This window comes from Sparus aurata, chromosome 3 (genome assembly GCF_900880675.1).
Source record: "Sparus aurata chromosome 3, fSpaAur1.1, whole genome shotgun sequence".
In the NCBI taxonomy this organism is placed as follows: domain Eukaryota; kingdom Metazoa; phylum Chordata; class Actinopteri; order Spariformes; family Sparidae; genus Sparus; species Sparus aurata.
The window spans coordinates 6,638,775-6,661,824 of record NC_044189.1 but is presented as its reverse complement, the minus strand read 5'-3'; the positions used below and the strand labels follow the sequence as shown (position 1 = coordinate 6,661,824).

Genomic DNA, 23,050 nt, shown 5'->3' with positions numbered 1-23,050 from the left:
GGCGTAAAAGTACAACATTTGCCTTCAAAATGTGTGCAAGTACCTGAAAATCACTGCTGCAAAGTAACAAGTAACTCAAGTTATCGAATAATCAAGTGGAGTAAAAGTAGAATATTTACCTCCAACATGTAGCAGAGTGTAAAGTAAGCAGAAATACAGAAAAAACAGTAGTACCTAAAGGTATATTGTGTATTACTATTTAATTTTTTTTACCATTGTCTTGTGTTGTGGTTTGTTGGTGCTATGGACCTATCACAAGATGTGTCCCTAATAAAGTTTGAATTGAATTGAATTGATCACTTGAGTCAAAGTACAAGAATTAAAATTCTTGTTTGTCTCAATGATCTTCAAATGTCGGTGATGATTTTGTTTTATTTGAGTCTTTGAGATGTTTTATAACTTTATTTAATAGTTTTGCAGGACTGGACATGGTTCTGGAGAGATGGGTCAGGGTTTAACTACCAGTACTGGAGCATAGACGAGCTGAACAACTTTAACAGCAATGAGAGATGTGTTGAAATGAACCACTCAGGTACAGTTACATTTTTTTCCCCTCCTCTTTCAGTTCTTGAATGAACTTCTTCTGACAGGATCCAGCACACATGACTGCAAAATCCATATTAGAAAGTTTTCTCTTGTGTCTCATTTGACCATGACCACCTCTGGAACGACATGCCCTGTGAGTTCCAGCTTGCTTTCGTCTGCGGAACAATTCCATAAAGTCCAGTTGGGATTAAAAAAAAGAAAAAAAGGTTATTCAGAAACCTCTGTGCTTCTGTTCAGGGGAATCTCGTTATCTACGTCTCTAACAATTCAAAAAGAAAGAAATCACTTGGAAAATAAAGTTGCAGATGACATCACAAGGATTGTAATCTCTACTTTAAAAATTATTTTTGAGAAATACAATAACAGTTTGAAAAAAATAAAAGGTAAATTAAATTTCTAAAAACGTTCTCCCTCTTCCTTTCTCTGTCTTTTTTTCCAAACATGTTCATTAACCTCTGAGGGAATAAGGGATGAAAACATCAGGCAGAATATGGAGGAGAACTCGTGTGTCTCAAACTAAACTCGCTTCCAGTCGATTCCCTCTGAATAAGGAAGAGAAACAGTGCACGCGATGTAAACACAGCTTCATCACTTTATTACAGTAAATGAGTCCATATCATACACACACACAGAACAGAGACAGACAGGTTTGTGTTCGTTTCTCTCTCTTTCTCCGTCCATCACACATCAGTCCAACAGGACGGAGGAGACCAATGATAACAGCATGAGGGGTAAAACAAATCAAATGTCAGTGACACGAACTGAGGTTTCTGCATGTTTCCTGACCACACACACACACACACACATGCACGCACACACACACACACACACACACAGATTTCTATCTCTGACATCTTGTGATCATTAGCAGCAATTCTGAATGCCGTACAGCACATAATACAAAATGCCCACGTTGAGTTTCTAGCTGGATATCGAGTGATTTGTGGTCCAACTAAACACTTTTGAGATCACGAGTCAGACGTCACACCTGCAGTCAAGTCTTTTTCTTTTTCTTCTCAATACTGCACAGTAATAATAAACCGCAATGTGACGCAACACACAGACGGAGTTCTGCTCCAAAATGACAACGATTGAATATGTGGGAAGGAAAAGACACAAAAACATGCAGGTCCTGTTTCTTCTGAGCCTCCCACAGGCCAGAAAAATAAAAGGAACAACACTTGAAGGGGAACTAAAATGATCTTACATATCAAAATCCGTTTACATGTAAAGAGAGTTTGTAAAGTTTGAAAATGAAGAGAAATCTGGAGTTGGTTAGATGTGATTTATTTTTGTAAACCTGCGAGACTATTGTCAACTTGGGCATATTATCAGCATCTGAACAGTGATGAGCCTCCTGTCCTTGGGGTTACTGATTTGTTTAAAGGAACAGTTCACCCAGGAAATTAAATTCAGTCATTATCACCTCACCTCAGGTGAGGTAAAGTTGAGTAGTCTGCAAAACATTTCTGGAGCTTCACAGCAAAACAGTGTTGCATCATTCTCCTAAACAACTGAAGTAGATGAGGACCTGTTTTAAAATTAAGCAAAAAAACAACAGAATAAAAGATTACATTGCTCCATACAGCTTGTACAGCATAATCCAAGTCTCCCAAAGCCCAGAGATCCAAAACTGATTTGATATGTCAATTACTCCCTCAAAGTTTGCTTGAGCTTGTGCACCCACAACGAATCCAGTGTGCTATCACCTTTAGCTCAGCAGCTACAGTGAAGATCTCAACTTTAAAAAAAAAGGTGTAAACAACATCCTCTCAAATCAATTTTGGCTGTATGGAGCCATTTTATGTTGTTTTTTTAAGTTCTGAATCAAGTCCCCATCTACCTCAGCTGTTTAGGAGAATATACTGTTTTGCTGTGAAACTCCATAAATGTTTTGTGAAGTACAAAGCTTCACCTGACTGAGATCAGGCAGGTAGATAATAACTGTTCCTTTAATTACAGTAAAATGTCAGGAGGCCTAAAAGAAAACGATGAAAGATGCATCTTGAATATGTTTTACTGTGACTGTCTCAGGCGGTCATGTTTAAAACTGACTGAACAGCTCCCTCATGTGGAGAATCTACAGGGTGACTGGGCAGTAAGGTGCTTAACAAAAATGTATTTTTTTTTTTATGGTAAAAAACTAAGACAATAATCACTGTTTCAAACATTATGCATTTATTACACTGTTCAGATCAACAGGAGATGAAGGTGAGTAGGTGGGAGAGACTGGATTCAAGATTCTGCTGCCACATAAAACAATACGACACGTGTCAGTTACGGTTTTTTGAGAGGTCAGTGATCGGAAAGACCATTTTGGAACAGAACCCTGATAATATTCATTCAACAGTCAGGTTGGGGACAGCTGAGTAACGACGATAACAGCGACTTTACAGTTTTCACTGGACCACGGGACAGAGAAAGAGAGAGAAAGATCGTTGACGAACATGAGGAGTAGGCTGATTTTTTTTTTTCCTTTGCAGTATTTACATTTTGAATTGTGAAAAAAAGAAACTTATTTACAAAAAATGCACAAACTAAGACGGCTTCATCGGCATGATGAGGGAAACGAGATATAAACAACTCTGTAATAAAAAGTAAAAAGAGGAAAATAAAAATCAGTGATATTTACACGTGCGATAAGAGAAGGAGAGTGAGGGGGGAAATAAATGGCTTCTGAGATTCAGCCATGTTTGATTCCTCTCGCCGGGTGCAGCTTCTTCCACACCTGTTCATAGCCACAGAAAGTCAGACAGCTCTGAGTGTGACGCGCCCCGCAGAGTCAATCAAACATGCTGGTTGGACTCTTTACAACAAAGAAAGCAGAATGTGGCCGGCGGTGACCGGCAGGACCAGGAGCTGAGAAGCAGCTGGGAGAGAAACTTTAGTGGGAAAGAATGAAGAACGCTCTCCACTCTCCTCGTATGAAATCAATGTGAACGTGCTGAATGAGGTGGGATTCAAAAAGGATCAGGGCTCATCAGAGCTCCTCACTTATGTTTAAAAACAAAAACAAAAAGGTTCAACAGAAACATGGCTGTGGTTACAAACAGCAGGTGGAGGCAGGGTACAATAGTATCAAATACTATACTACAAACTTTCAAGTGGTCTGCACTGCTGACTAAAAATCTGTATTGTTGACAGCTCTAATCCCTAAAACACTGGCTGTTCAGACTGCAGGGTGGGATATGGTCAGACACACAAACACACACACATTTGTGTACTTCTATACTTGAGAGGAATGTGATGGTACATTCTGATTCATGACCCCTTAACGTTAAAGGGACAGATCACCTACAAATCAAAAATACATATTTTGCCTGTCGAGTTCTTTATCCATCTAAATTGTTTTGGTGTGAGTTGCTGAGTTTTGAAGATATCAGCCATAAAGATGTCTGCTTTCTCTCCAGTGTAATAGAACAAGATGGCACTCGGCTCATGGTACTCAAAAGGCAACAGCAAAGTCTCTTTCCAGAAATGTACGGACTATTTTCTATCCACTACACCTGCGCAGAGGGAAGCGACCATCATCATCACCCATGGACGAGATGAACATGACAGCTAATAAAATGCTAGCTGCGAGTTTCCTGTAAATTTTTTCGAAAGAAAACCCAACTCAGTTTCACCCAAATCTGTGACTAAAGCCTTTTTGTGCAAGTGCTAAATGTATGTTTTTGCAAAGTAATCAGTGAGATCCAGTCCAATTTTTAATGACTTTCCAGGAAGTTGCACAATCTAAAATACCATTAAAACCTTCAAAATGTTGTGTTTTTTTGCCACTATTGGGCCTGATACTGAAATATAAGGGGGATGTGGAGCAAGAGGAGGAAAATAGTTCCTACATGAAACATCATCTGTGGATTATCTTCAGTTACTGGCTCATGATCCCTGGAAATAAAAAGAGATTGCTGATGAGTTCTTTGAGTGTATTTGTTTGGGCGCTTTGAGCTCAACAAGTTACATTGGAGAGAGGACAGACATCTGTACGGCAGATATTTCCAAAACACGACAACTCACACCAAAACAATCTAGGTGGATAAACAGCACAACATGTAGGGGGAAAAATAAGTATTCTGAGATATTTGGGAGAACTGTCCCTTGAACCTAATGCGAACTTTGTCTGTACAACAAGGGCTGTGGTCGAATAGTAAAAAGAAATTACATCCCATTTCTTCTCTGAACATTTGTCCTTGATGGAAAATTCAGGAGATCATGGAAAGATAGAAGATCCTACTGAACCAAGTTGTTGTTAAACGACAGCAAATATTTGGTGTGTCACTTTAAATGTCACTGGATTCGCAGGATGGTATCATCTCCTTTCCTTTTGTGAGGATGGTCCAGTGTGTCCTCTAATAAAGGAGATAAGAAAAGAAGCACCTTAGATATTATCAGGTCATTTCACAAACACTATTCGATCGCAGCCAAAGTCTCCTCTCTTCTCTTCTCAATCTTACGGGGTAAAATTCAAATTGGTTCCTCTCAAAGACAGAAGTACGAGAGCACATGACAGGAACTCCCCTGCTTTAAGTTCATGTTAACTACTATTCACATTAAGCCTTTCACTCATCTCCCTTTGTTTTGCTTCTGTATACGTCAGCACTAATGAACCGAAGCGGAGATATTTTTTTATTTCTACGAAGCTTCCTCCTGTAAAAGCTGACAGAACTTTACATATATTCTCACTGATGGAGGTACAGTTTGCTAAAGATGCTGCGACACCATTTCAGAGCTCTCTCTCTGGCTGTAACTGACATCCAGCCCTCACCCAGAAACTAATAAATAAATAAATTTACATGAAGCAACCCCCCCCATCAAGTTTAATGTAACTTTGATATCCCCGTCCTGGCATTCTTTAGTTTGTCTGCTGCATTTAATCAACAAGGAGGACCAAAATTCACTTGAGAACAAAAGTATTTATTTTACACTAACATCAGAACAGGACCGATCTCTGAGATAAAGGGCAATCCCACCAAAAGTGTCTTTTTGACGTCTTTTTATGTTTTAGTCTGACGATATATTCCAGAGGATCGCGAAATGTTTTCGAGAGACAGATTTTTAATATGCTAGACTACGTGTCAACTGGAACTTGTAAAGAAGAGCCATCGTGCAACTATATTTGCCTCTTTTAAATTCTTTTCAAAGCTTTAAAATGAATAATTTACCTTTAAAACTACTTCAGACTTTTTAAAAGCGGCCATAGTTCCCCTCAAAAAAGTTTTAATTTCTTCTCATTAACAGACATCCTCACACATCATGATTGCATCGCCTCGTTTGAAAGCTCAAAAGGACCATGCCTTCAAGAAATAATAATAAAAAAAAAAAAAACTGTCGCTGCTGTTGGGACTTTCTAACGCACATTAAGAGGTTATTAAAAGGGGCAAAGACTTCTTTCTGGAAACAATATCTTTAGGAAGCATTTGTGTTGTGATACAGAAAGCTTACTGAGCTCTAGTTTTGAAACCGACCTTAATATTTATGATCAATTAAACGATTATAGAGAGCCTCAGGGTTTCCTGTTGCTGTGGTGACGTACAAAGGTGGTATTCAGAGCTCTGCTGGTCTCGTTAAATCATCAACTGAGCACGACTAACGACGTTGGAGGACAGAGAGCAGACGCTGTGTAGCCTCCAGTAATGTTCTCCCAGTCGCACTACAACTGCTCTAATTTGTTTTTCTCGATCGATTTTAAAATGCTCATTTTAAAACCACATTCACTCTTTTCTTCACAACTGACATTTACAGGTCTAAGTGAATTCCGAACAGGTAAGGGAACTTTTTCTCCTTTAGAGGAAAATTAATTATTTTACAAGACAAAACTCTTGAGAACAGGAAACAAACAGATGGATACAAGACGTGGTGGTTATTTCCTGTCCAGTCTGTATAAAACGGTCACTCAACATGATTCATGTAAGAGGCAATCCAATAACACCTCCAGCCAAACACTGATAACTGTTTTTTTCTACTCTACCTGCGACTGAAAGCAGGTAAAATCGACAATACTGGGATGTTTAATTTAAAAACATCAGGCTGGATTGGTAAAATAATGTAGCTGGAAGATTAAGAAATTCTTCAGTCCCTGCATCCGCTCTCCTGTCCTGAGTTAATTCAGATTTCCTTTACCCTGATGACCTATGTGGGGCTAGTTCTAGTCTTGTACAGGCAGTGTACAGGCCACCCCTTACTAACAGGGATGAAAAAACACTGAAGATTATAAAAAAATAATCTGAAAGTGGAAAAATCTAGAGACAAAAATGCTTTGATGCTTTCAATTAGTCAAATAAATAAACACAAATATAAAGAAGAAAAAGGAGAAAATGCTGATTAAAAAAAGGTTATATTACAGAGGACCAGCCCCCACTATTGAACCTTCACATACCACCCGAGCAGCAGCAGCAGCAGCAGCACGTGTAACAATCTCCTGCCGTAGTTTCAACCCTGGCAGCTAAACGACTATTGTTGTTTGTTCAATGCGTTGACTGTACAGAAACAGGTCATCTAAGAGGAGAGCAAGCAGCATGGAGGAAAGCAGTAGAGAGTGTGTGTGTGAGTGTGTGTGTGTGTGTATGTGTCTTGTGCATGTGTGTGTGTGTGTGTGTGTGTGTGTGTGTGTGTGTGCGCGTGTCTGAGGTAAGGGTGAGGATGGCAGGCAGGCAGGTGAGAGGCTGCTTCAGATGCTGTTAAGGGATCCAGGTACTGAACTGTGTTGAGATGAGTCTGAACCGGTACCATCTGAAGGACAGAAGAAGAAACAAAAGGACAGTGAGCTTAAATAAAGAGTTCAGAACTTAAAAGGGACCTGACAGCAGAGTTCATGATCCCATATAAGCCTTAATGTACTGAGGCCTGTACACACACGTATGCTGGCTTGACTTGATATAGTTTTAGATTCAGCTAGAAGCAACAGAAGCACAGAGCTGAACGCACGGAGGCTCAAATACTGGTAAAGGAAATGAAAATCAGTGCGACGATTCAGTGGAGTTTAAAAAACCTGATGAAGACAATATTGTTTTCATTAACAGCTCCATCGACTAAGCGATTGGTTGCCTATGAAATCAAACTGACAATTATTTTGATAATTAAAGTCAAAATTCTCTAATTCCAGCTTTGTAAATGTGAACATTTCTCTTCACTCCTCTATGACGACAGTTAACTGATCTTTGTGTTGTGGACAAGACAAGAAATCTGACGACATCGTCTTGGGTATTTGGAGGTTACATTTTTTTCCACCAAATGAAAAAATACTCTTTAGTAAAAGTATTTCAGTGTGTTTTATTTTTGCAGACAGTGGTTGTTGTTAAACAGACTGTCCTTATACCCACGCCAATACACAACATATCCTGTAGCTATGTTTTTTCTAATGAGAGAACAGAATATCACATGAGATTAGTCCATAACAAGTATTGATTTCATGTCTACTACTGCCATCTTGTGTCAAAAGACAGTCATTACGTTTGTGTTTGTTAAAGCCTACTTGGCTATCAAAACTGAAGTTAATGGCTGCAGAACTGCTTACTATCTTTTATAAATTATTCTGTTTTAAAATTAAATAATTCATGTCAAATACTCCTGTATTTATCATTTGCTGTGTAATTAGTGGAAGGATGTAAAAGGATCAAATTCAACAGTGTTTCACATGGTTAAAAAATGCCTATAAAATGATTTCATGGATTTTTCCAACTGCAGAATATTAATCGAAGACTGTAAAATAGATAAAACACACCAGCACGTTCACAATCACAATCTGCTATTAAAACATGTGTGTAAGTGATATTCACTCTAAGCACTGTAGTTCTTCCAGGCATCACTCAATCATTAAATTAACATTTACAATAGAATTAGAATACAAGTATCAGGAGAGTTTCCCACCGTGGGCGGAAGCAGCTGTATGAGAGCGAGCGTGAGGAGGAATGAGGGTCGAGTTCAGCTGGGGCTGGATTGACAGCTCTGCAGAAAATAAAACAAAAATAGAATTAATGATGAGTCGTGTATTAAGGGAACATTGTTACAACAATACGGACGTCTACGCTGCATTAAATGTACCTCTAATGAGGTCAGAAAACAAACCAACACCGGCTGTATTAAACAGATAGTGATGAATCCATAATTAATATAAAAATTACTTATTTGGAAAGACAGAATAGATCAATGTGGGGCTGTAATCTAAATCAAACCCTTAATCAAACTATGCCTGAATGTTAATGTACCTGTGGGGCTGAAGTTGAAGAGCATGGGCAGGTCTCGGCCGCTGGGCAGCCGTGTGTTGGGCTGGCGCAGCTCGTCGAAGAAGGCATGTGAACAAGCCTCTAGTGGGGAGAACCGCGAGGCCGGCGTGTACTCCAGCAGCCGGGAGCAGAGAGTGATGGCTTCTGGAGGGGTGCGAGGCTTAAACACCTGAGGGACGAGAAGCATCTTATTTTAAGACCACGCATCTGCCATGACACCCACACGAGACAGTTTTAGCATCAACATAAAGCATTCTGTAGTCCAGTAGATACTCTAAAACAATGAGTTGTTTTTAATCCACAGGACACTCTAATGTCACATTTACCTTAAGTATGGTATTTTCACAAACGTGTTTTGAATGTAGAACCTAAAAAAGAAAAAAGCACGAAGAAACCACCTGTGACTGTCAGTTATATCTCCTTTATAAAGCCATTCGGCATCTATAAGAGCAGTTTTTGGAGTAGAAAGCTATTGTAGTAAACGCTGAAGGGCCTCTTCTCTTGGTTTTACCTTGTTTCTGTACTCTTGAGGTGTCAGGGTTAATCGAGGACTCAAGGCACTTCAACTCACAGATTTAAATAGACTGTGTGGGCAAGAGCACCTCCACAGGTATTCTCGTCTTCTGTTCTCATACACTGCTGCAATGTAAGTCACTTTTCGTAAGAAATGCCTTCCCAGATTAATGCTTTGGCCGGCGATGTAGACATATAAAACATTTTCTCAAGTACTTATACGTAAGAAAATGAACTGAATGACTCTCATATCTTATGTAGAATAGTTAGAACAAACACTGCTTTTATAACAACTTTCATACATGTACCTCTGAAGCATTTCTCCACAGATTTTCTTTATCAGTTACAGGACATATGAATAGATTAATAGATTAATGCTTTTCCAGACAGTACAGGCCTGGCTACCTGGCTGTAAAGCATCAGATTGTATCAGATTAAATCTGATGAAAGGTTGGAGTCTCTGAGTCTGACGAAGAGCATCGTTGCTCAAAACGTTACTACTTTGATGCATTTAAAGCATTAATTGAGGTAATAGACAATAGGAGGCAGAGTGGTAGATGGTAGTTGCGTTATTACAAGCCTCCAGGCTGCCAAACAAGTGATCGCAGTTAGAGTCACAACAGTGGATACTTTTAAGGACACCTGGGGACATTTCCACCTGTTTTTGTGGTGACCATAACCAGCCATTTATCACAGGAAGTCAGACCATCTCCATCCTGACCATATAAGGTATTTTAAGCCCAACCCATGATGTTGGGTGGGAAAGTTGTCTGTTGCCACTTTAAATAAGTGGATATTGGAGTCATGCACTGTGCATGCTGTCTGTTTTTTTTTAATAACAGGCTGACCAGCATTTACTAACCTTGGTCCATGGATGGGCTTTGATCTGAGGGAACTTGAATTCTGTGTAGTTTGGGTTCATCTCTCGGATTTGCTCCCTTGTCGGGGTTCCAAGAACCTGAAAACAGATGTAGGAGGAATATGAGCAGTATTCTGGTAACACACAAATAGATGTGTGGTTTGAGGTGTGTTTTATGATGCCATAAATACATGAATACAAAATAACAGGTGAGTACACCCACAGTTGCAAACCAAGTTAATATACTGACACACAAACCCTCTTTATTGATAACAGGGAGCACATTCCAGATAAAGAAACTCACCTTGATAATCTCTACTAGTTGGTCGACCCCACTGTCACCGGGGAATATGGGCTGTCCGAGCAGCAGCTCAGCCAGTACGCAGCCTGCTGACCAGATGTCAATGTTTGCCGTGTAGTCTGTGGCACCGAAAATGAGCTCGGGGGCGCGATAATATCGTGAGCAGATATACGACACGTTGGGCTCACCACGGACCAGCTGCTTGGCGCTGGGGACACACAATAAATCAATTGCAAAGAACGATTTCAGCAAAGAATGAGTGAAGGTTTGAAGGTCTAAAGGTTGGTCAGGGGACAAAATCAAAGAGTTGTTGGGTTTGTTGTTATTCCTCTTAGAACAGACCCTGTTAAACTCTCAGAGTAAAAGGGCTAAAACTTATTTGGAGGTAGGTGAAGCCATATTAAATACAGTCCCATTAAACCACTGGGCTGTTTATAATGATTACTTCACACCATTACATATTATCTGCGGTGTCACATTGAAGAACAGTTAAAGATCAGCTTATTTCTGTTCTTTCTACACACAGAAACTTGATTTGACTGTTAAATCCTCGATCTCTGTGTGGGAGAAATCCATCTTTTTATGCAGCTCACCTGCCAAAGTCACACAGCTTGAGGATGGCAGTTTCTGGGTCGACAAGCAGGTTCTGTGGCTTGATGTCTCTGTGACACACACCCTGGGAATGGATATAAGCCAGACTGCGAAACAACTGGTACATGTACACCTGAGGAATTCACAAAAACAACACAAGATGAAAAAACTAAAACTAAAAGACAACATGGTGACGAATCAACGGTAATGGGGTGGTGTTAAGAGTTTCATATCGGTTGTGTAAAGAAGACTTCTTGTGAGATAATTGGGAAGAACATCACAAAAACCTCAGAAATAGGTGACGTGCAAAAAGAAGATTATTTACCTTCACATATATGATAGGAATGATGCTCTTGGCCTTGTTAAAATGCCTGGCAACCCTGTAGACCGTCTCAGGGACAAAGTCCAGCACCAGGTTGAGATACACTTCATCTTTCTGTTCAGTGCAAGACACAGAGAGAAATCATGTTTAAAATATGCATGATTTATACAAGTCTACAAGCCCCCCCTGCTGTTTTAGGTACGCAGTCATTTCACAGTGTTGACGCAAAACAATACCTGCTCGCTTTTTACTCACAAACACAGAATCTTGTTTCCAGTAATTATCTTCTGCAATATTACACTATGACTATGAATGTTTCAATATTTGCCAAGAAATGGATTGCTTCCCTTTTTTTTGGGTTGGGGTATTCCTTTTCACACTGCATCTGACTAATCTCATCTTTATATGCGTACACCATTTCCTGTTTTACTGTCATCTCCAGTAACAACAGTGCTGTGAGATAAGAATGTGTGAAGATGGGGACTTAGCAAAAAAGTTAGTTTGACCACAATCTAATTTTCCTGTACGAAAGAATTACAGAAAGAGAGCGAGAGAAAAAACAAACAAACATGAGCTGTACCTTCTCGCCACTGGAGTAGAAGAAGTAACGTAGTCTGACAATGTTGCAGTGATCCAGCTTCCTCATGATCTGTAGTTCCCGATTCTGTAAACACAAGAGAAGAACGTAGACATGCCAAGCATGAGACAAGCTTTAAAAAAAAGACAGGAAAACCTTGCACACATCGAGGAAAGCATACACCTTTATATGAGGACATTACTTAAAAAGATGCTTGCCAAAACAAAAACACATGAGACAACATCTGATCAGATTAAAGAAAACAAACAACAGAAAAGTCCAAGGATAAAGTAACAAGACAGTATTCTATTCAGTGGTAGATAGACTGTTTAATGACTTTTAAGCCTAATATTTATAAAACTGAATTCAAGGTAGACACCCTGATCACAATAAATATATTCCAGCCCCACCTTGAACCTTTTATCCTGCAGAACCTTCTTAATGGCCACCATCTCCTGGCTGTCGATGAGGCGAGCTTGGTACACCACACCAAACGAGCCATTTCCAATCACCTGTGAGGTTTCCACAAAAGAGGAAACAGTCAGACGCTGGACTGAAGAAATCATTATAGCTCATCGAGTGAAGTAAAAATACCGGCATGATTTATGAGGGTCACTGTGTTGTCTGGCTGCTGATATAACAATTTGAGTTTATCTGTGTCAGTCCAGCTACAACAACAAAGGGTCAACATGGAGTTACACGAGATCAAATAACTCTGCTCAGTTTTTATTCATTTCCAGTTTTTGAACTAGTGCAACTTGTCTAAAATGGGTCAACAGGAAATTTTTATAATACTTTTCCTAAAAGCTGTGTTAACTTGTGCACAGCAGAGGCTGGTTTAAGATGAAAAAACATTTATATCCATTTATAGACACACTGATGAGCATTAATGACAACAGCAACTTACTTTATTTATCAATTTGGTCATGCTTCAGAGACGAATAACCTATGTGATATCTCTGACACTATTTATGACTTTTATTTTCTCCCTTGCACTTATAAATGTATAAAACATATGTACTGTAGAAAAGTAGGGCTCTGAATTAGTATGAGCTACCAGACAAATGCTGTTAAAATACAAACGTGGCTGGTGGATCTGCTAATCTATTGAGTGCCTGGTAAAATGACCAGTGGAAGAGATGCGTTGATTAACTAGTCAAAGAATAAAGCACCAAACTTCAGATTACTGATTAATCTTGAAGCAATTATAACCAAAATGCTAAATTAACAGGCTCCACCTTCCATTCATATTCCAAATTTGAACATTTAGAGTCCTCTGTGATAATAAAATGAATATCTTTAGGTTTTAAACAAGTTGCTACTGCCTCAAGTTTGGCCTTGGGCCTGTCACCATCTTGGTGTTTGAGACAGAAGGGACCACATTTGGACGAGATTGTGGAGCTGCTGCATTGAAGACTAGTGATTGTGACAGTAAACATATGAGGCAACAGTTTTTTCGAGGTAATAAATCAAGTGAGAAGAAGTCTTTCTCTCATAATCTTATATACAATCAGACTTCTTTTTGAAACCAGCAAAGTGACATCCTGCTGAGCCTGAGGAGGACTGTAGGATTAGGGGACTTTCTACATTAGCTTCACTTTTCAAACCTAAAAGATACGTCAATATTCTATACGGTCGACACTAAACAAAACAAGCGGGACATTTCAAAACGTCACTTTATAATTGGCAGAAATTAATTAACTGGCAGATTGATAATTAGAAATCTAACTTGATGCATAAGTGTTATAGAGGCACTTGAGCAGTTAAGCTATTAAAAATGATAACATGTGTTGTTATGTAGTAGAGCTAAGAGCACACTGGTAATAATTTATGATCGCTCACTTTTATCCTCATCATCAAAGACTTGTTACATTACAAAAAAAAACAGTACAGTAAGTTTTATGACACCTTTATAACCTTCAACTGCAGCACACATTGGAAAAGTGACAATAGTTCTGATAAGCATGTATCATTCGACTGTTGACTCTGAGATAGAAAAGGTGTGATAGATTTGTCTACACACCATTACAGAGGCATTAAGTAATCTACGAGGTGATAAGAGGAAACCACCAGAAGGAGCTGCAAAGGTACAAACAAGTCTCAATGCAACACCTATCTCATCTCCTGTGACTGACACAATTATGTCACACTTTCAGATGAGAAACCAGCCAGATAGCTAACAGGAAGTAGGTTATAAAGTGTAACTCATAAATCTCAGCAGTCGGCAGAATAATAATGATAACGTTGCCACTGATATTAATCAACAACCGAATGAGGCAGATGCATTGCAGTCATTGTGTGCAGTGTGATAACAGTTACAGTAGCAGACGAGGTAATAAAGTTGTACGGCTTCTTATGATGACACACTTGGTTTTACTTCCTTTCTCACCTTGATGTCGGTGTAAGAGACTTCCTGGGGGCGGTCCGGTCCCTGACCTGGTGTGGCCACAACCGTCGTCACCTTCCCGCTGTCTCCTAGGAAACAGAAACAAGGGTCAACATGAGGTGAGGCGATATAAGAATATAGTCACTTCAGCTGCATAACATGGATAACAAATGGGAAAAACAAAGAAAAACATTTTTAATCTCCTCTATTTCAATTTGGAGAGGAACACTGTGGTTATGAGTCATAGCAGGTAATCTGTTAATTACTCCATCGTGCTGAAGCTTGTGATGCTGTGATAAGGATTAAAATGGGCTGTGGTCCCTCTGGCTCCTCTCTACAAGAGGTCATATGAAGCCTCATCACAACATAACAAGACAATACAAATGACATTGAACCCACACACTTCCTGCAGCCAGCCTTGACATCTGGGCTGTCCCTCCGCTGGCCCTTTGAATATCTAGGTTAATGACAGCCAAGTGAACGGATGTCAACTTAAAGAAGTCTCCAAAGACAAAAGGAAAAAAACGGCAGAGTTCACACTCAACACACTCAGACTAATTAAAACTGGGAATGAACCCAAAAATAGGCCAACCACTTTTTTTCCCTGTCCTGATGAATTGTTTTAAGTGATAAGAGCCTCACATACACTGATTATTTTGTTTTATCATCCAGTAGTGTCACGCTGCACTGGTACAATCACATACAAGCAAGCACAAATACCAGGTAGAGCATGAAGTGTGAACCTTTTGTCGCATTTTACTTATTAACTTTTACATCAGAGACACGTGAAGAAATGCCATGATTAAAGGATTAAACTTCTTGTGGGACCTTGATCATAGTGCCGAACATAAATCGTTTATTCAACAAGATTGTTGAATGTTTTATCTACACACGCATTTACACTCAGCATGCAAACATTTGACCTATCAGAGAGGAATTCAGTCCTGGTACCTCAGTGAATTGATCACATGGGGACAGCTCTAAGCCCGTCACTTTAAACATGGCATTAACATGCATCTTGACATGCGTTTTGAGTGATCTCACTAACCTGCTCTATATACACAATTAACATCTCATCTCATATCTTTTTTACACAAAGAAGAAATAAGTTGTTGAATCTATAACATTTGCAGAATAAACAAGAAGATCCAAATAATTAAGAATTTGTTGTAGACAGTGTTTCAATGAGCTGTAAGATGCACTGGAGGCAGATGGGCGTGTCATGTCCAGAAAAGGCTCATCTGCCATGTGCTTTCATTTCTTTGATCTTCTCATTTTTCATCATTATAAAACACAGCATTGTCACTGACGTCTTTGATTAAATACACCTTACCTACAAATACAGGCAACATTATATTCCCAGCCCAGCAGGAAGTGTTCAGCTACAGCTTCAGTCACTCTCATGTTTTACATGAAAGACCCATGTATGAAGGCTGTGAATACATCTGTGATGTGAATAAACCTCGGATTTCCACAAAGTCAGAGGAAGTAAAAGGCTGCACCCAGCTCACAGATTAGTTATAAAATCCTAGCGCACCACAGAGCGCCTCTCCTGCCGTGCTGCTGACAGTCGAACAGACCGTCACACTGGGTGGCAGCAGAGGAGGTTGCACCAGTGTCTGGTTCAATAGTAGTTGAGCTGACTTTACAGACTGTCAGCACCAGAGTGTCAGAAACAAGTTGAGCTGCCTGCAGTTTCCATCAACCAACTCTAATTCCGTGCTGTTTTTTTGCGAATACAACATTTTTAAGATTCCGTTTGTGAGGTTTGCAGCCTGGTATGCTGCTCCTCGTGCATTGCATTGGGTACAAGGACACAGATAAAGTAAAGCAAAGTTATTTGACTGACGAAACACAAGTGGACTCTGGGTCTTTTAGGACTCAGCTCTTGTGTATTCACTACACAGTTCATGCTATTGTCCTACAAGTCGCTGCACAAAGCTGCATGTAGTTTAAGATTATAGTGCAGAAAAAGGTGCTGGGGATAAATTATGAATTCAAATTCAATTCAACTGATTCCAGTATGGGAAATGCTTCTCTTCACTTAGTCATTTGATAGAAAGTTCATTTTCTTCTGCAGACTCGACTGTGGTCCTTAAATAATAGAGCAACCTTTTGCCAGCTAGCTGTCATTGTGCAGTATCACTGTCAGCCCGACCATGTCCACATACTTAATGCTCCTTTGTTTACCAACAACACAATGCACTTATTGATATGCCCCCCTTACAGCCAGAATTGCGAATGCTGGTGTTCTTGTGTGACCATATCCACGCACACGCAGTAAATTGTCCTCAGCCACAAAAGTGTGGTGGTCATCCAATAGGCACGCTGGCGATATCTGTTACAGCTGAAACTGTGAGGCCTGCCCAGTGACCGGGTCACTGGGTTCTCTAACTCAATGACTCGGGAACACTCACACACACACACAAACACACACACACTCACTCACACACACATATGGCTCCAGGTTAAAAGTAGGACAGGATACGTTAATGCCAGCTGTCTACTGTATGTTGCTCCCACTCTTATATATTTCTTGTTGATGTGTCGGTCGGTACAGCTGAAGGTATCAGGATTCTTTTCCTGCTGGCTGCCATTTAATTTTTTTTACAGACAGGAAAACAACTTCAAACTTCCCTGAGGTCAATAATCCATCATAATAAAGACGACGCCTCACTCTGTCAGTGCTTCTGTTATCGTCGTTTCATTGTGTCTCAGAGTTCAGTGTTTCCATATCAGCGCTGCTCTGGGTCAAATTCTGCTTCCTTTCATTCACCTGACACTCAGAGAAGGAAGCACACGTCTCCAGGAGGAAATGATCCCTTAAACAAGCAACTTTTATAACCTTTTCACTGGGGAGACACGACATATATCAGCCTGATATTGGGAATTGTTACTATGGGTTATTTACCTTTATCTGTGAAATTACAGCTGATAAATAGAGGAGGTAATAAGAAGGTTTTTATGGACTTAAGAAGAACTGCATCTACATACTCCATAAAGAAGGAGAAGAAGAAGAAGAAAGAAGGATGATATCCAATGTGAAAATGCCATACAGTTGCAATGCTACATTCAACAAAAATGTTAAATCGTTTATGGCTGAAGAAAAAAAAACATACAGTGCTACTTTTCATAACCATATCTATTTAACTTGCCGTCTTTAAACTCAAACAATACTTTGACATATGAGAATTTACACAAGCTATTCTTGTTGATTAATTAAGCAGCAGATTTCTTGTCTCCACATCTTAAAGCCAAGTAGCTCCAAGAGAATTAAGTTTACCTTATTAATATGCAGTTCAATGCAGCAAGATCTCCCTAAATCTAACCAGGCCATCTACTCTACAGGGAGAGCCTCTGGTTTAAGTGTGAGCTTTCTATCAACTATCCATTGTTCATGTGACAGTCTGCCACAAACACAACATCAGCACAACGTCCACTTCCTTCCCAGTGGATCATGCTTGTGTCGTTCAGTAAACAGTGAGCTGGTTTGCATACAATTTACATAAAGTAATTATGGACAAAAACAGCCTTGTGATGCCATCATCCCTGTGTTGGTCACACGATTTTGATGATAACCGTCTCTGAAGTGTTTCCCAAAGAGATTGCCATGATTCATCACACAGCAGCTGCCCTGATACAAGGTAAACCACAACCGCAAATAACAACATTAATGCTAATTTGAACATTTAGCTTTCAAAGGTGTAATTTGTAAAATATGGCCAGAATTTGAAGATAGTTCCAAAAACATAACGGGCTGCATATCAACAGAATAACTGACAACTGCAGCTTTTTGCTAGCCACCCTTGGCTGTAGCTAGCTATCGTTGGCTAATTAGCTCTTGGCTCAGTTTGCTGTGGAGCAAGTGGCTCTAGAGTTTGTCTGGACCAGGAACTTGGCTCGCAGGGGGAGTCAGCACAGGCGACGGGGCTTTACACCAAAATCTCGCCATATCTTACAGATTGCTCCTTTAAGCTGTGAAGAGACAGAATAGGAGATGATGTCATCCACAGACAAATCCTGGAGCTGCTCCATGGACAGTGAATAATGGAACAAGTTCTTGGACACTGTCACAGCAGCCACGGTAATTATTCTGGGATGTGGAGAAGTTTTATGGTTTGTGGCAATGAGCCCTTTTTTTCAAATCCCTGTGGTGATAATATCTCAGTGTAATATACGAACAAAAGCTCTATGAACACACTAATTAACTGTTTATGGAGAAACTCCAAAAGTGTCGCCTGAAGAGATCATCGACTTGCTGAAATGCTAAGAGATAAACTGATACTGTTGTCCAAAAAATTAAAAATATGTCATTGCACTAAAATTATTGAAAAAACAAAAACAAAACAAACATCTATCTGAGCAAAAATACCATCACACTGAAATGTTTAAATGCTGTTCCTGTACACAGCTATCTATTTATTCTCTCTCTTTCACTGACATGTCAGGGCTTGTCAGTTTCTCACTGGGACATTTGCAACAGCTGCTATAATGCAGGCAAGTGTCAAATACTGTAAACACTATCTTCATCCTGTATACTATATCTGCAAACTGCTACCAGCTTCTTCAACAATTAAAAACTGGACCTACCATGATAAGTATTTTTGTTGGTCGATATACTGTCCCAGAAATCATAGCAATAAATGATATTTTTTTGCCATTTTATGCCACTGATGTGATGACATGATAATAAAAGCAATAAGAGCAACATTTTCCTGAATCAGTTTGGGATCTTGGGGTTTATGAGGACTTGGATTATGTAGGATAAACTGTCCGGAGCAATTCTATGCTTTTTTTCAGTTGTTTTTGTTTTTCCCCCCATCTGATTACATTGTTTAGTAGACTGATTGCAACCCTGATTTGCTACGAAGCTCCAGAAATGTTTTCATCAGCAGGGGGGTGAGTAGACAGTGACTGAATTGTCATTTCTGGGTGAACTTATCATTCGATGTTCAGACACTAAAATGTAAAACAATTATTAAAATATTAATAAAACTACATAATCAAAACAATAAATAAAATGGATAATTGGGCTCTTGCATTGTATGTAAACACAACTGCAATATCGAGGTCAGCAAAACAACCTTTTCGACCAGTTGTACAACAAGTCTAATATGTAATCATCAGGATAGTCCTTTACTGAGCATTCAAGATTCAAAACTTTATCGCCATATCATGATTGATATGGATTTTAATTTGTCTTGGTAAGCTCACCCAAACACGAACTCATAACTAACATTAGCGGACTATGAACAAATAAGTAAAGCCAAATAAAGCACACACATATAAGCGCCTGTATGGGGATTAGCAGCAACATTAACAGCCCATTAGATAAATTGCTTCAGGTGCATAATAAAAAACTCCTGTCCAATTATTTAAAACCTACCAAGTAGCCAACGGTGATACATTTAAGAGTGTTAAACAGGCGGACAGCTTTGGGGCAGTCTTTTGTGTGAGGGGAGAAAATTAATAAGGCTTTTACCTGGGTGGGTGGAGTCCTTTAAAACCTTAAGGCCTTTTTTGTAGTCTAGCCTTATAGATTTTTGCTGGGAGCGGGAGATCACACCCAGCGATTCCACAGGTTTCAAATATTTTGTTCAATTACATAAAATACATCATTATATAGAGGTTGTCACAGAAATGAAACGTCATCACAGTGAACACAGACACTCATCTACTCACTAGGTCAACTTTAGTTACAACTAACTATTCAAACTAACTTTGCAACTTGTAGATTTATCAATTTATAGAAATCATGCAAAGTGATCCTGCTTAGCGGTGGTGACTGAATGTGGTCTGTTCGTAGCCTAACACTGACTGAAGTGCTGTCGATTTAATTTACACTCAGAAGATTATCTTGCTCAACAAAACATGCAACTATCATAAACTTGTATTTGTCACAGATTATTTTCTGTGATATCCAAAAATCCAATTAAAATATCCTGTAGGATTTTTGTCGAGGGGACCACGGCGATGCCAACTTACGGGTTAGCCTACCAAAATATGTCATTGCTACACTACTCTATTATCTTATGTCTATGCTTTACACAATATCAATATTCAATGTTTTAAATCAGTTATTGTGAATAACGGAATACTGCAATATCCCTAGTTCACAGTGCAACTAAAAAATAAGGATGACTAGAGAAACAAAGTAAAAGTTTGATCCCCAAAGTTCATCAAGGAGCAAAAAACTGGCCTAACAGTATGATGAATGGAATATTTAATGGAACCTTTCATCGTCAAATATCTTCCACTGTTGTTCACAATGACAAATCCCTGGTTGGTATGGCAACACAACATCCTTAATACTCCAAGTTCAAGTTTAATAATACCAGTAATTCAAAATGTCGAATCACATCAGTCTCTCTCCGAAATATTTGGCTAACTGGGTTAATCCTGCCTCTTGAAATAGCCCGAGGACTCCCAACCCTGACAACATACCCATCAATCAAAGAGTATATAAAGGCAACATTTGGGCTTTGGGGGCCTTGAGCAGTGTTGCTCTGCTGCTGGGGGAGAGCGAGAAAAGGTTCATACTGTTTGAACTGGAGATGACCTCTTATTCGAGCTCTAATATCAAAGTCACAAACCAGTGCCTGCTAATGGATGATAAGGTTTGGATCCACATATACACACAGATCTCTGCTTACACCTGTCACTACGGTGATAAGGGGCATATGATAACTCCGTCTCAGACAGAGGAAACCTACTCCTTGGCACCCCAGCAGCACACAGCCCGGCTCTCGTGCTGGACGTGCATCACTTGCATCCTCCAGGCGTCGGCCACCTGCTGCTAAGCCTTTGCCCCACAGGTGACCTTGGTGAAAAGGCAACTTTCCGTCCTGACTCTCCGCCAGGCGAGCCCAGACTGATAGCTGATGCTGCACTCTGAGCGACACCCAAAAAAAGAGCCGTGGATGCAGCACTGGCGCTGAGGTGTTTGAGTCCAGCTTGGCCACAAAGAACAACAGAGCCCGTTTACTGCTCACTCATATTGACCAGTGAAATCAAACACATCCTCATCTTATCCATAAATCGGATTACCCAATAATTAAACTGATGTTATGCTGTATTAAAGTGATGGCCGGTCAGCTGCTTGGTTTGACACCAGTAGGGCAAAATACATCCATCGGCCGGACTGGGAACAAGTAACATAGAGCTACAAAACAAGTGGCTAACGTTAGCTAGCAGGCGAGCTAGTTAGCACGCTAGCATGTTGGTCCCACTACAAGGGAGGAATAACGTCTTTGCGCTGGGTTGTGACACATAACATTGCTATGTGGTTTTGAGGTGAAATCAGAGAATTACATATTTCAGGTGAACAGCCAAATAGAACTTACTGGTAAGCTTAGGGTTCGGGCATCCCGACGAGCTGCTGCCGGAGGCCTGCGGGACCCCGGACTTTCCTGTGCTGCTCCCCACGGCAGCGGCTGATCCGGTGGACGCAGCGGCGGTTCCTGGCACACCTGGCGGCTCAGCAAACGAGCTGGTCCTGGGCCGCCCGCTGCCGCTCATATCTCTGTGCAGGGGTCAGGGTTGTTTTTTCACTATTTTCAGCCAAGCGACTATTAATTATGAATATCCGGCAGCGAATAATCGTGGAAAGACACACCGAGAAATAGCGCTCCCGTTGCCGCCGGCTGTCTGGCTGATAGCTGTTGCTAGACACCTCGAAACAGACCGCTCGCAATGCCACCTGGGAGATGAAGTTCCAAGGGGCTGTTGCTCAGGTTTGCTGCCCAGGATTTCACGGATGAAAACAACTACAAATTTAAAATGACTTAACTGTGGATGTAGGCCAAAGAAACAGCAACAGTCACAGTATAAGTGAAAAGGATTAACATGCTTGTATTCAGGTATACAATTTAATGCACCCTGTTAATTTACCACCTTACTTTTTATAGTAAAGATGTTACTTTTACATGAAAAAATATTTGGAAATTTGCTGATTTGTACTGAGATTTTAGAAAATGTACAATAACTATGCAATAGTTATATAACAATAATCGTGCAAATGGTAAGAAGAATGAATACTTTCTTAAAATACCAGAAAGTTTGAGATATTTTTAAGAAATTGTGGACTTGTTTTTAAATGAAAGGCTTTCCTGTGACTTTATTCAATATAATCAGTGATATGATTTGTCTTACTTAATGACAGGCCTCTGAGTGAATTTCTGATTTGGCATGGGCATGATTTTGTCATCTCCAGGCTCCCAAAGTGTTTTAGCTTATATTGAACACACTCTGACCGTGTCCCCTTACCTTAACCCACCTCTCACCCAATATGACCTGAACCTGAGACGCTTCTCTAATCCAGTGAGCGCTCCAAACGCTGAGATTCCTGATAAATGGCAGCTGGAGAAGTACACACTGTATGTTCCTGGCATTCTGAAGGACTTCCCTGGCTGGATCTGTGGATGTTGTTCATTAGTCTACAGCCAGGTTTGCTGAAGTGAGGATACATTTGCATTTACTATTCTCTCTTGTCTCTTTCATTGCCATTTTGGAAGGAGCACAGCCGAAGTAGAGATGGCAATAAATCAAAGATTGGTATCATTTGACACCATCTGTATGTGAATTGATAAACAAGACTCTGGCTATGTTGAAAGACAAAATCAGATGGCAATTATTTTGACAGATTTTGAGATTGCGACATGATTCACGATTAGTGGGAACAACTGTTTTGGCTTCACAATTTCCATCTTCACTGAAAAAAACTATTAAAATGAT

General features: G+C 39.9%; 1 protein-coding gene across 1 annotated transcript; it reads right to left on the bottom strand.

The window, feature by feature from the left end:
• Window positions 1–1,120: 1,120 nt before the first annotated feature.
• Window positions 1,121–22,001, bottom strand: gsk3aa (glycogen synthase kinase 3 alpha a). Its single transcript, XM_030411995.1, has 11 exons — window positions 21,661–22,001; window positions 14,321–14,406; window positions 12,342–12,443; window positions 11,935–12,018; window positions 11,358–11,468; window positions 11,035–11,165; window positions 10,445–10,649; window positions 10,144–10,239; window positions 8,751–8,937; window positions 8,413–8,490; window positions 1,121–7,275 (listed from the first exon to the last, which is right to left on the bottom strand). Exons 1-11 carry the CDS (start codon window positions 21,833–21,835, stop codon window positions 7,214–7,216), a joined length of 1,317 nt encoding a protein of 438 aa, XP_030267855.1. The 5' UTR covers window positions 21,836–22,001; the 3' UTR covers window positions 1,121–7,213.
• Between the last annotated feature and the right edge of the window lie 1,049 nt (window positions 22,002–23,050).

Excerpts from the sequence above, each read along its gene's own strand:
- gsk3aa (XM_030411995.1), bottom strand. The coding sequence starts at position 21,835 with ATGAGCGGCAGCGGGCGGCCCAGGACCAGCTCGTTTGCTGAGCCGCCA. Across the intron at positions 11,166-11,357 it reads TTCCTATCATATATGTGAAG|GTGTACATGTACCAGTTGTT; the intron begins GTAAATAATCTT and ends TGAATTCCTCAG. Across the intron at positions 7,276-8,412 it reads TACAGCTGCTTCCGCCCACG|ATGGTACCGGTTCAGACTCA; the intron begins GTGGGAAACTCT and ends TCTGTCCTTCAG.